At 37.3% G+C, this 13,567-nt stretch overlaps 2 protein-coding genes across 2 annotated transcripts in view; both read left to right on the forward strand.

Moving 5' to 3' along the window:
* LOC134794744 (uncharacterized) overlaps window positions 1-13,567 on the forward strand; it is a 339,323-nt gene that overhangs the window by 85,660 nt on the left and 240,096 nt on the right. The gene's annotated exons all lie outside the window — the stretch shown is intronic.
* LOC134795101 (putative nuclease HARBI1) lies at window positions 3,453-5,183 on the forward strand. Its single transcript, XM_063766934.1, has 2 exons — window positions 3,453-3,673; window positions 4,229-5,183. The coding sequence occupies exons 1-2, from the start codon at window positions 3,453-3,455 to the stop codon at window positions 5,118-5,120; spliced, it is 1,113 nt and encodes a 370-aa protein (XP_063623004.1). The 3' UTR covers window positions 5,121-5,183.

Here is a 13,567-nt window from a genome sequence, read left to right on the forward strand (position 1 = left end):
CGTGTAGGCCGCCTCGTAGTCCGCCTCGTTGACCACTCCTACCGTTTAGCCGTTTGTAGGACGGCTCGTAGTCCGCAACCCCCATACACAATCCTACCCAACGAGGCGGACTACGAGGCGGCCTACACGGTAGGAGTGTGAATGGGGGGCTTAAGAGTACTTTATAAAAACTTAATTTTCATGCATGACACTGAACTATTGAAAATTATGCTGTATAAAAACACGACTTCACCGTATCAGCATTTTATTCGCAGAGCAATTGTTATTCTAGAATATCATAGACAAGTCAGAATATCAAGACAGTTCAAATTTAAACCTAGAACACCGGATTTGTGGTGGCAGCTAAATAAGATAATATCCTCAACACACCCCCTCAAGTGTAGAACCCTAAGTTATACAACTTGTAGTAACGTAGCAATAAGTTAAACAACTTAAAATTCACAGACTTCTATCCTAAAATATAATATCGCCCTACGACTAAGTTTTGGGGTCAGTCTGCCGACCGATATGTATAAGATGTCCAGAACTACTTATATTGGTCACAAAAAAAGGAAAACACATGCGAATGACATTCAGTGTATTTCTGGTTGGCTTGACATATGGAGCACCGCAGTTAATTTTTACAGAATTTGGCAATGTGCCTATACCTTAAACAACGGAGACCCTGCTTCATCGGCGGGATGTAAGGCCGGAGCTCGAAGCGCCAACTATTCAGGTCAACGCTGTCGAGGAAGTACAGGACATGAAAAAGTTATAGATGTCACCGTAAAATTGTAAACACTCGTCAGTTTATAATATCGCTAGTTAAATTATAAAGTGACGGTAGGGAGATTACAATCTAACCTAACCTAACCTACGTTAGATTATAAACTAACGGGTTCACAATCTTACGGTGTCATACTGTTTTAGTAGGCTCTTCTGTTATTCTTCCATCAGGGTTAACTTTTCTCATAAAGCGTTGAACGCACACAATGTTTTTAGTTGATTTTATTGCAGAGTATATTTCTTCATTTGACAGGTTAGTAGGAACATGAAGAATCACCCCAGTCACCTCACTAGCCGCAGCGGGTAGGGATGCAAGATGCAGAAGAAAAATCGGTAGGTGCTTGAAGATATCACCAGTGTCTATTATAAAAGGATCAGTTATATCTAGTGATCCAAAAGACTCGAGCCTTTGGAGCTCTTTTTTTAGGGCTCGCCTCATCTCTTGACGCCTAAAAGGCTAAAAGCCTATTTAGCTCTTTGGCCCCCGAGCCTAGTTCTATTTAAGAGCCTAGAATCTTGGGGCTAATAACCTTATTAAGCCCGGCCAGCCGGTCGGGGGCTAAAGAGCTAGTCCTTTGGATCACTAGACTTATATCACGTATAGCCCTATCGATGATGCCGTCTAAAAATTTTTCATTTTATTTTCTTCCTCTATGATGTGACCCACGCATTTCTTCCACTGCTCTGCTCCGACTGGCGACCAGCTTTCTGCCAACAAAACCTTTAATTCTGGCATCTTGAAGGTTTTATTTCTCCGCCGAACGTAACCTTTTACCTGTGCCCATATCATTTCAATTGGGTTTGTGAGCATGTCTGCCACCTGATCTTCAGTCTTGACATATTTAACAATTACCTTTTTATTTTCAATTATTTCTCTAATAAAATGGTGTTTAATATCTATGTGTTTCAATCTTTTCATACTATTTGTATGAGCCACTCTAATAGCGGACTGATTGTCACAAAAAATCACAACTGGGGACATACTTCTCAAATTTAAATCATGACAGATATTAATCAGCCAGCAAGCTTCAGTACCTGCAATAGTCAACGATACATACTCACTCTCCGTAGAAGAAATACTGACTGTACTTTGCTTTTTAGAACACCAGGAAATCAAACAATTAGCAAAACTAAAACAATACCCAGTGGTAGATTTTCTGTCCTTCAGGTCTCCGCCCCAATCAGCATCACAAAACCCTACAAGCATCTCATCATTACATTTAAACACCAACTTATAATCCAATGTGTGTTTGATGTACCGCAGTACTCTTTTTAAAGCCGCTAACAACATGTCATTTGCCGAATCTTGATACCTACTTAGTATGGACATAGCAGCACAAATATCAGGTCTTGTACCTAAAGCCGCGTACATCAAGCACCCAATGATCTGCCTACAAATATTTACTGTGCTACCTTTACAATTTTTACAATTAAGGAGTGCAATTCTGGAGGTTAAGAATATAACTTATAGGAGAAAGATCCCACATAGTAACTTAATTTGCTGCTTTTATGAAACTTGTTCTAATTTAGCTCTTTTTTATTGTTAGATTGTTTAGTCCTCCTCCTTGCTACTTGATATAATTTTAAGTATAATAATCACTAGCGAGAGCGACCCGCTCCGGCTTCGCACGGGTTAGCAAATTATACATACACCTAAACTTTCCTGAAGAATCACTCTATTGATAGGTGAAAACCGCATGAAAATCCGTCCAGTCGTTTTTGAGTTTATCGCGAACATACAAACAAACACACATACAGACAGACGCGGCGGGGGACTTTGTTTCATAATATGTAGTGATATATTTCATAAGTCTTGTACCTATTAACCATAAAACTACCACATTTTTAACAAACTAAGGAAAACAAATTCAATATTTTCACAAGTCATTATTACTTATATAGAAGTGACAAACTTACCACCTCAGATAATTTAACAGTAATATCATCAATATGATATTAAACAAAGCACCTGTCCAGGACCGGTCATACCGCGTAAGGCGACAGAGGGGAAAGAAGGCCGCGGGGGACGGCCCCGCGCCAGAGCCTATACAACCCCCAAGACGAGCGCGCGCGCGCATCCCTAAAAATTAAAATAGAAATAGTTCAGCATGTAACTTTCCAAGAAATAAATGTTAATATCAAGAATCTGCAGTTTTCATCATCAACAAAAGTGGCGACCGTGACTACGACACATAAGAAATGAAGAAGGACACTACATGTTAAACTAAAACCCGTTATTTAACGGATATAATTTGAACTTCGCCATACGACGCATCGACGAGCTGGGCTGGATATTATGCGACATAAGTGAAGAGTGGTACCTACATCGCGGCGAGTCAGCGTTATTACAGATGAGTAGCCCAATCCTTTCATTTATTTCCTAAATATTCCCTCTTCAAGTTTGTGTGATCGGCGAGTTTGATCACGAGTGTGTAACACTAATATTCTTTGTGCACTAAGGGTCGAGTTCACCAACAGATGTTTAAATTTTAATCGGTTGTTTAAACAATTAACGACTGATTAACAATATTTTACTGTCCACCACGCACTAACCGTAGTTTATGTGCTGTAATCGACTGTTTTACTTAAACGAAGTAACAGACATAGTTTAAACATAGGTTAGTGTGACATAAAGCTGTGCCCGCGACATTTATTTAGGTTTATTTAAAAACAATTTACAATAAAAAATGGAAGACGCGTTGAATTATACATTTGACGAAAATAATGTGCTCGACGATTATGAAGATATTGAGCGAATATTACGCGCACCTCGTGTATTCCAAATACGGCGCAGTTATTTCGAAGAATATGACGAGAGAGCTTTTTCTACCAGATTTCGTCTATGTAAGCGTAGTGCCTTGGAATTGCTTACTTTAGTTGAAAGAAAGTTGGAATATCCAAGCGATCGGTAAGTTTTTCGACTACATAATTATTAATTATACTAGGTATTTATCAATTCAATAATTTGAGGTTAGGTGAGTACCTACCTGTATAACTCCTACTTCCTAGCATAAATAATGAAATGTTTCATTTATGTAGGGATGATTTTGTGGTTGTAAGCACCTACCTATCTATCTTCTATCTTCTTCTATCTATCTATCTATACATATAATAAACGCGTAAGGGTCGAAAATCTATACAATCGAAATATTAACAAAAAAATTGGCTGGTAGCTCTTAGAAACTATAACAGAACACGATTCGACAATTTTATTTTAGAAGAGTACCATACGTTTCCCAAGAAATCAACCAAATTAGATAGCCTTTAGACTGAGGCCAGCTAAGGGGGTCAGTAGTTTTGTTAGAATGTGTCACCCGAAGCCGAGGAAAAGGGGGGGCTTGGTGAGGTGGGTAGATAGGGATATATTATACTTAAATTAGGGGTGCTTACTGACACACAATTCCACGCAGGCGAAGCTGCGGGCACAGCTAGTAAGTAAATAATTATGTTTGTTTATTTTCAGGAACAATTCTCTGTCACCTATAAATCAGCTGCTGCTCACTTTGAGATACTATGCCACAGCGAGTCACCAGTTAACTATGGGAGATTTTGCTGGTGTTAGCAGACCTACAGCGAACAGAGTAATCCATCGAGTGACTGCTGCACTGGCCTCTTTAAGTAAGGACTTCATACGGTTTCCAGAAACTCCTGAAGATATCAGAGAAACTCAAATGGAGTTCTATAACATTGCCAAATTTCCCAAAGTGATAGGGGCATTGGACTGTACCCATATTAAAATTATTTCACCTGGAGGTAATCATGCAGAAACCTTTAGAAATCGAAAGGGATATATGTCGATAAATGTTCAGGCTGTATGCAATGCCAGACTCATAATCACTGATCTTGTTGCTAGATGGCCAGGTAGTGCTCACGATGAGCGCATTTTCAGTGCATCCCGTAGAAACGCAATATTCGAGATGGGTACATATAACGACTCTCTTCTTGTGGCAGATAGCGGTTACATGAATCGCAGCTATTTGATGATGCCTCTTGATAGAACTCAGACAAATGAAGAGGCATCATACAATGAATCGCAGATAAGGACTAGGAATCCAATAGAAAGGTTGTTTGGGATATGGAAGAGACGTTTTCCAGTACTTGCACTAGGAATGCATGTGCATTTAAAAAACTGCCTACCTATAATTGTTGCCACCGCTGTTCTTCACAATATCCTACAATCCAAAGGAGAAGAATGCCCTCCAGACGACCCTGAGTTGGAACTACCTACTCCATGGGATGCTATTATAGAACAAGGCAGGATAAGAGAGCAGCGGTCTCTTGGTAATGCAAGAGACATTAACCCAGTGAGGAGAAGGTTAATTAATAATTATTTTAAAACTTTACACTATTTGTAGAAGCCTGTATAGTAACGTTATATTATTATTACTATTACAAAATAAAAGCAGTTAAGTATTTTAGCTCCTGTCTTATTTTATTTATTTATCTTATTTAGGAATAAATCAAATCAAATCAATATATTTCGTAGGTAACCTTAGGATTACACTTAAAATACAAGTTCCATCAAACTATATCACAAAAACATGAATACTTTACATAACTTTTGGTACCTACATACATACCTACCTAGTTAAGTATTAAATTTAACTTCTAGTTACAGTCATACCTAGTTACAAAAATAAACACATTTATTTTTTTCTTATTGAGTTAAAGAATTAACAAAATGACAAAAACTTTGAAACATTAAATTAAAGTAATATTTATCCGGCTAACAAAAAAAATTCAAATATAAAAATGGTTATACATTTGTTTGTAATATTTTTTGTGTTTTAATTTTCTCCTGCTTTAGCTGTTCATCTAAAATTAAAATTCTTCTTCTGGACTCCTCCCGTGCATTTTCTTTTAATGTTTTTACCAAATCAATTTTTTCTTGTACAAGCTGGTCACCTAAATTTTGCTGGTTGGGTCTCCTTCTTTTCAACCAACTATTGTTGACTTTGGAGTCCTTAGAAGATTTTAAAATATCGGAAATAGGTCTTTTTAAAGAGTTTGGTGTCCAGCCCTCCCATTTCGGATTATTGTCCTATAAACAAATAACAAAAAGCAACATAATCAATTGGATATGTATTTTTCATCATTGTAGCCACATATGTTCCACAGACAAGAGTTAGTTTTACATTTCATTATTATACATATGCATAGCTCGGACTGTTCATTGCAAAAATGCTGGTGTTTTTGCCATGAGTTGTCCGAGCTATGATTATATGTATAACCTAAATAAAAAACCGGCCAAGAGCGTGTCGGGCCACGCCCAGTGTAGGGTTCCGTAGTTTTGTCATTTTTTTCAAAAACTATTCAACCTATCAAGTTCAAAATAATTTTCCTAGAAAGTTTTTATAAAGTTCTACACTTGAGATTTTTTTCATATTTTTAAAAGTTATGGTTCAAAAGTTAGAGAGGGGGGGACACATTTTTTTTTACTTCTGGAGCGATTATTTCCGAAAATATTTACATTATCAAAAAATGATTGTAGTAAACCCCTATTCATTTTTAAATACCTATCCAACAATATATCACACGTTAGAGTTGAAACGAAAAAAAAAAACACCCCCCACTTTACGTATAGGGGAGGTACCCTAATAAAACATTTTTTTCCACTTTTTATTTTAGCACTTTGTCGGCGTGATTGAGATACATATTAGTACCAAATTTCAGCTTTCTAGTGCTAATGGTCACTGAGATTATCCGCGGACGGACGGACAGACATGGCGAAACTATAAGGGTTCCTAGTTGACTACGGAACCCTAAAAAGGTTATTATATTTCAAGGTTAGCTGTATGGTTATTATATAAATTAATAAATAGATTTAACATATGATATATCGACAACCTCTTTAGCTTAGTTGGTAGTGACTCTGTCTACTAAGCTGGAAGACCTGAGTTCGAATCCCGGTTTGGGCATCACAAATATTTGTTCCCGAGTTATGGATGTTTCTATGTATATAAGTATTTATCTATATGATATCTATTATATTTATCGTCGTCTAGTAACCACAGCACAAGCCTCTATGTGCTTACCGTGGGACTAGGTTGATTTGTGTAAGATGGTCCTATAATATTTATACATTTATATTTTATATGATATATGCAATACCTTATTGTCAGAATTTACCTCAGCGATGGGAAAAGTAAGTGAACATGAAGGTTCATCCTCGGTCTCCACAACTGCATTAATAACTTCATCCGTACCTATCTCCTCAGCGTCAGAGCACATTTTTGCCGTATCTTTGTTACACTGAAAATACATTGAAAGACGATATTAGTTATTTTACATGCATTGATGAGATAAGAGAATGTATGTACAAGTAAATTAGAGTATAGGTATAAGTTTCTCTGTACTTACATCATCATATAGCAAAGCATCACTATCATATTGATTTTCAATACCTTCCAAAGCAGGCCCCAATATTTCTTCCACAATACGGCCTGCTCCAGTACCAGGAGATGGTGGAGGGGGTCTGCCACCACCTAAATAGAATATATTATAAATATTTCGAATTTCAATCTAAAACATCTTAAACCAGAGAAAATTGCACAATCAGGTCTGCTTACCAGTTTTAAATACTTCCCGTTTCCGATTTGCTGATAGTTTTTTTGTCTGGCGTTTAATGTTCTCCCAGCAAGTCTTTAAACTTTCGGGAGGGCGGGAGCAGTATGTGCTAAGAGCATTAAATTCTTGGAATATATACTTCCAACCCCTTGCTTTATCGGCGTTTGTTGTCGCATCTGATTTTTTATTTTCTACTACAGCTTTATATTTTGAAACGAGTTCGGTTAACAACGATTTCTCGTCACTTGTAAAATTTAACGTACGCTTGCGTTTATCTTCCATTATCTATTATCTAGCACTATAATGGTAATTTTGTATTCAAAATTCAATTCAAACCGCCACAACACTTGACGAAAAACAGCGAAAAAGTGACATTGGCATTGACAAGACATTTGAAAAGGATGCTAAATAACAAAGGCGTTCCCGCTATGGATATGGCATTGACGAAACAGGTAATAATATTTCGTCAAACAATAATGTTACCCTACCATTTCGCAATGTTACTGGGGAAAAAGCAAATGTATGGAGATACACTGACATCTTTACATAGTAATACTATACCATTCATTCATTTACGACTCATTCATTCAAAACGTTTGGTTGGTTAACCGTTTGTTAAAAATGGGTGGTGAACATAAAAAGAACGTGTATTGTTTAACCAACTGTTAAATTTTAAAGGAGCGATTACGTAATCAATGTTTATATTGTAGTTGGTGAACTCGGGCCTAAGTGTCGTGTTAATCTAGAAGTTAATTTCTTTTTTGCATGTACACCGCGGTGCTTACATATTTTTACGTGGTTTAGCTCTTAATATTTTTAAGCAATTGCAATATTTCCGCTTCGCTAGCCCTTTATAAAAGTGTTTACTTAAATCAAGCACTGCTTAATGCTACGGTGGTAAATAAATGCTTAAATACCTTAATTTGCACGTAAATATATACATTATAAATAAAAGCGCAGCGTTTTCGTGACATTAAAAATATAATTTATAGTTCTTTATTTGCAATAAGGCTTCTCAAACTCGTAATTTATTTAATTATCTTAAAATAACTTTATTTCTAGAAGCAAACTATCTTTATGTCCCTATAAGTTGCTCGATACTTTATTTCTTCGCTTAAAAGTAAAATCAATCGTAAACATAATTATAATAAAACCATTTTGCTAATTATTTTCGCCGAACATTCCAGGCGGACCGCTTACGTAACCGCCAAGTGGCTGTTGCTACCTGCATTGTCATCGTGCACTGTGAATCACACGGCGCGGCACCGTGTCTCAGCGTGTCGAGTCGCTCGCGTTATCAGAGCGCACCTCGCACGGCACTGTGTCTCGCCGTGTCTACACGGCGCGCAACTGCTACTTCATTTTTAACTGGTTTGATGCACATTTTACTTTACTTAACCCCTCGTCAGTGGCGACAAAAATGGCGAAAAGTCGTTGTCTGTGGATCCCGAATCGGGCCTTGTCACAGATAAGGAACGTCAGGTCACCTACTGCTACTAAACTGTAATTTCTATCGTGATTATTGTTTTGCGGGTGGCTGTTTAGCAGAAAACTGTATCTTTATTAGTTTTGCTATCTAATAATAATCATCATCATCATACAGTTAATCTATTCCTTGTGGTTCACAAGGACGAGCAAACCAAAGACATCAAATTCTTAACGGGTATTTTTAGTGTTTTAAATTAAATAGACAAGTATAATTATTCAAATTAGCTTTATTTACATGCCTTTACCACTAAGTATTGCTAAACATTAGCCTTTTTAATACCCTGCAATAGAAAAAAAATACAAAAAAACAGTTTTAAGTGACATACCATAATGGGTATGTCTTTAGAACTACCTTAAGTAGATGGTACTTTACATGCTTATAATTCAAAGAATGACTCTTATTTGTATATTATTTCTTTTTTAAACAGTAAAAATGATCCAGTAGCTCAGTTTCACAGACAAACGAAGCTGTTAGATTTAGTACATTTTTTCCAGTACATGGTTTAAAAAAGTCTATTTCAGTCTTTCAAAATTAACACCTTTACATATTTTATTATAGCAGACTAATCATTATGTTCTGGTGAGAGAAACGATATGTTTCGATAATTTCGATATACTTACAACAAGATAAAGTTAATAAAAGTACTACATTCTAACAGAAGCATAGAAATATTTTAACCCTTTATAAGGCCCCATTTATACAGATATGCTACGTGAAAGTTAAATTCACTACCATGTTTCTAATGCACTGGGGAACACATCTACGCCAAAAAAAAAACGAAATCATTAAGAAAAACATGTGGTCAATATATGCACTCAGCCTGTTAGTGCACTTGAGTTTTCAGATGATCTGTTTCCAATACCCCTATTCATTGACATTGACATAACAAACATAAGGTGCTCTGTACAGACTGGCGTTTAATTGACTACATACGGTAAATCGAACATTATTGTGTATCTTGTAGTGGGTAGGATTAATATACGAATATCACTGAAAAAATTATAAGCTCTTGCAATTCACGAGTGAGCGTGGATTTATCAAAATTAGACCTTGTCATCATACCAATAAGAGTCTCGCTACTCGCCATCGTGAATTGCAAGAGCTATAATTCAAATTATTAGATACAGCGACGTGTATATTTTTAATAGTATAATGGAAACAATGACGATAGCTTGCTTCCCTTGACAGGCATAGTGCATAAATTGACCACATACTATTGTAACGTTAAGAGGGAGACTACGTCCCTTGTTGGTAGGGGAAGTAAATAACGTACTACCAACTCGTTAACAAAAAAAGTAATTTATTTAAAAAAAACTAAGTTTTAAATAGGGTCGTGGGTGGTCAAGGCCCGTCTAGATTTACGCCCGAGATCCGGTACTGCCCTGGCTGGTCGAGGGTCCGCAGCAGGTGGGTGACACTCGTCAGCACTGAAGAGGAGCAGGGGCGACGGCGGGCGAACGGCTATGGCTCCAACCCTGCCGTCGAGATGGTGGTGAAGGTGCGCTGTTGCTAGGTCGGCCGATGGCGATTTTTAAAATAGAACGACGCACCCTGTGGATTTCCAGAACGTCTTAGTAAGGTGTTCCTGCTCGCTCTGTTTTTGTGAACACCCTGTGATGATGATGATGATGGGACCATGGGAAAGCCGGTGCACCAAGCAGAAAGCGTGTTTGTGTTCACAAGCAGAGCGGAGTTACATAAGCGAAGGAAAAGCACAGAGCAAAGAAGGAAAGAAGAACAAATAAGTGAATTTAAATAAGTAGGAGGGTACGCACACATACTTACTCGTACCCGCCATTACGAGAACAAAGGAAATTGCAGTATCATTCTACATGGCATTTAGCAACAAGTGAAATGTATGATTTAAAAATGAATTACGCTAATTACGGAGCAAATAACAAAGGAGCTACTTTAACACTAAAACTTAAACTACTTTTCCTAATAAAATAACGTTCAACACTTTGCACTTACCAATAGGTGGGTGCGGGGAATCTTTAAAGTACGAATACGTCGCGAATCATTAATTAAATTACAAAGAAAGGTGTCCGCGCACACCTTAATAAAATATATTAGTACCGCGCGCTAGACGACACGGGTTCCCCCGTGTGCGCAACGGCACAACCGTATACGACGGCGAGGTGGCGCGGACTGCATGGCCAGTGGTCAACGGGAGGGGACAAGCGCGCGCGCAGCCGCTTCTCGATCCTTCCATGACGTCAATCAATGGACCGGTCGCGAGTACAGTCCGTACGAATAAAGTGATACATACAATACTTACCTATTATAATTATTTGATTATTTATACCTATTAATTATAATACTTTACAATAGTAAAGTAGAATAAGACGATTACTGTAAATATAAAGTTGATGAATAAAATTGTATAAATAATAATTAATTCATTTCCATAAATAATAATTGATTAAAATAAAAGTAAAATAATAATTCATGCGTTAATAAATTAAAATCTATTATAAATAAGTTATTTTTATTTAAATTTGATTCATTTAATATGTAAAAATAATAAAATCTAAGCTTATAATTAAAAAATGTACGTACAACGTTACACTATAGATTAATTAATTACACAAAAATTAAATATTGACCGAAAAAGTATGAACGAGGAAAGAAAGCCTGATATATTCTCTATATAATACCATTATAGTTAAATAATAAAGAGGATGTTCTTCTCCGTAAATGTTTATTAACTAAGTGGTTTCCAAATCGTCTCTGCCTTATAAAGGGTTAATTATAAACCCAACAAAAACGCTACTGTTGTAAGCAACCAACAGCGTTGAATAATATGGATACGACTAATTGTCAAAAAGCTACTTACCCTCGTCAGTGACGAGGCCCGATTTTAACATTTTGCCCACCGCCAGCTTCTGTGGTGAAGCCCGATGTTAACTTCGTTGGCGACATTACGAATTTGTGTAATAAAGCAGACAAACGTACTGGCGAGGGGCTAATACTTGAGCTAACAAGAAGAAGCAGGGGCTGGTTGTTATTAAGTTTTGTAAACAGGCAAAGCAACAAACAAGTATCCCAAATTTTTTTTATTAAAAATTTAAAAATATTATTATAATTAAAAATGGCTAAAAAATGATAATAATATTATGTGTTACATTTTGTTCATCTCGCTTTCAACACGGCCAATCTTCACAGCAACAAGCCTTGAGAGTCTTTGGGAGGTTGTAGTAGTACATAGCTTGCTAAATCTGGATAACACCAGGCGGGTAGTACGCTTGTTAGCCACCGACGAAGTATAAAAATATGAGAACATTAACAGAACAACAATAGGTCGATTTACGTCTAACTTAATTAAAACTAATGACAATGCTCTATAGGTCTACCGTTCTCTTACGCAATAAAGTAAGTAAGTATATTTATTTTATAGAGACATACACTCCATTTTTTGTGTTTGTATTACCACAGACAATTATCTACCAAATTCTCACAATGTCATAAATAAGCACAAGTTATTCATGATACTGAGAAAAGCATTTAGGTACGCAAAGAGCCTCGCCACTACAGCCTTCACAGAAAGTTGTCGTTCTTTTCGAGCAAACAACACATTTGCGTCGAAGATGACGCTTAGTGTCATTAGACCCTGCGGCGGGTCGCTCAAAGTGTTGCGGCACATGCCGTTGGGATAGTAAAGCAGGTCGATTGCGACTTCTGTTAGTGTTATGGCGTTCTAATAACTGTAACACCAATGTTTGCCTAAATTGCCTATGAGTAAATTGTTTGAATGCCTTAAGCAAAATGAATGCATTTAATGTGCTAGCGTTTAAAAGTCTTCTAAAAAATTTTTTGTACCAGATTCTATTTCGGTTTCTCTCTATGGGGTACATGGCAAGCATTTGGTCCTTTTTATCGACTCCCCCCATGCAAATGTTGTAGTCAGCTATTAAAGCAGGCTTAATTGTGTCTGCATCCTCCACTGTAGTTAAGCCATGGTAAGTAGATATAAGAGCTATTCGCTTTTTATCCCTCCACACAATTAGATCGACGTCCCCAGAGGTGCATCCACAAACTTGACCAACGGCCATGTCTTTTAGTTGTAAATTTGTCAACTCAGCAGGTACATATTGGCGGTTAGTCCTCAGAGTTCCGACGCAGTCGAACCCCTGTACTTTGAGCTCTCTTGCAAGAGTAGGGGAATTGTAGAAGTTGTCCATCCAGACAGTGTGTCCTTTGTGCTCTAATCCTCGTAAAAGCCTAAGCACCAAAGTCGGTATCTTCCCTGACAGCGGATTTGTTTTTTCTTCGCTCGTGGAGGCTTGGCGTGCTTCTACCTCAAAACGCCACAGGAATCCCGTCTGAGATTCACATATTTCGTACGTCTTGATGCCTACTGTCGCTGCTTTGTTTGGGATGTGCTGCCTAATATTTAAGCGACCCTTCCACATCGTCAAACTTTCATCAAGTGCAATGTTTTGCCCTAGCATGTACAGTGAAGTGAATTTGTCATTAAGATGCTGCAATATTGGCTGCAACTTATGTAATTTCGCCTCACTGTTGTTTAATCTTTCCGTCGAACATAAAGCATTGTCATTAAAATGTAGGCATTTGTTCAGAAGACAAAAACGGTCATAAGACATTGCGGCCGAAAATTCAGGGGTGATAAAAATATTGGCTGATTTTGACCAATACTCTTCCAAGCGGGATTTTATTACAATACCGGTGGCTTGTATTATCGCAAAGTAGGTGTATAACTCATCTACCGAGGTATCCACCCACTTT

Source organism: Cydia splendana, chromosome 11 (assembly GCF_910591565.1).
Source record: "Cydia splendana chromosome 11, ilCydSple1.2, whole genome shotgun sequence".
NCBI lineage: Eukaryota > Metazoa > Arthropoda > Insecta > Lepidoptera > Tortricidae > Cydia > Cydia splendana.

Excerpts from the sequence above, each read along its gene's own strand:
- LOC134795101 (XM_063766934.1), top strand. The coding sequence starts at position 3,453 with ATGGAAGACGCGTTGAATTATACATTTGACGAAAATAATGTGCTCGAC. Across the intron at positions 3,674-4,228 it reads TTGGAATATCCAAGCGATCG|GAACAATTCTCTGTCACCTA; the intron begins GTAAGTTTTTCG and ends GTTTATTTTCAG.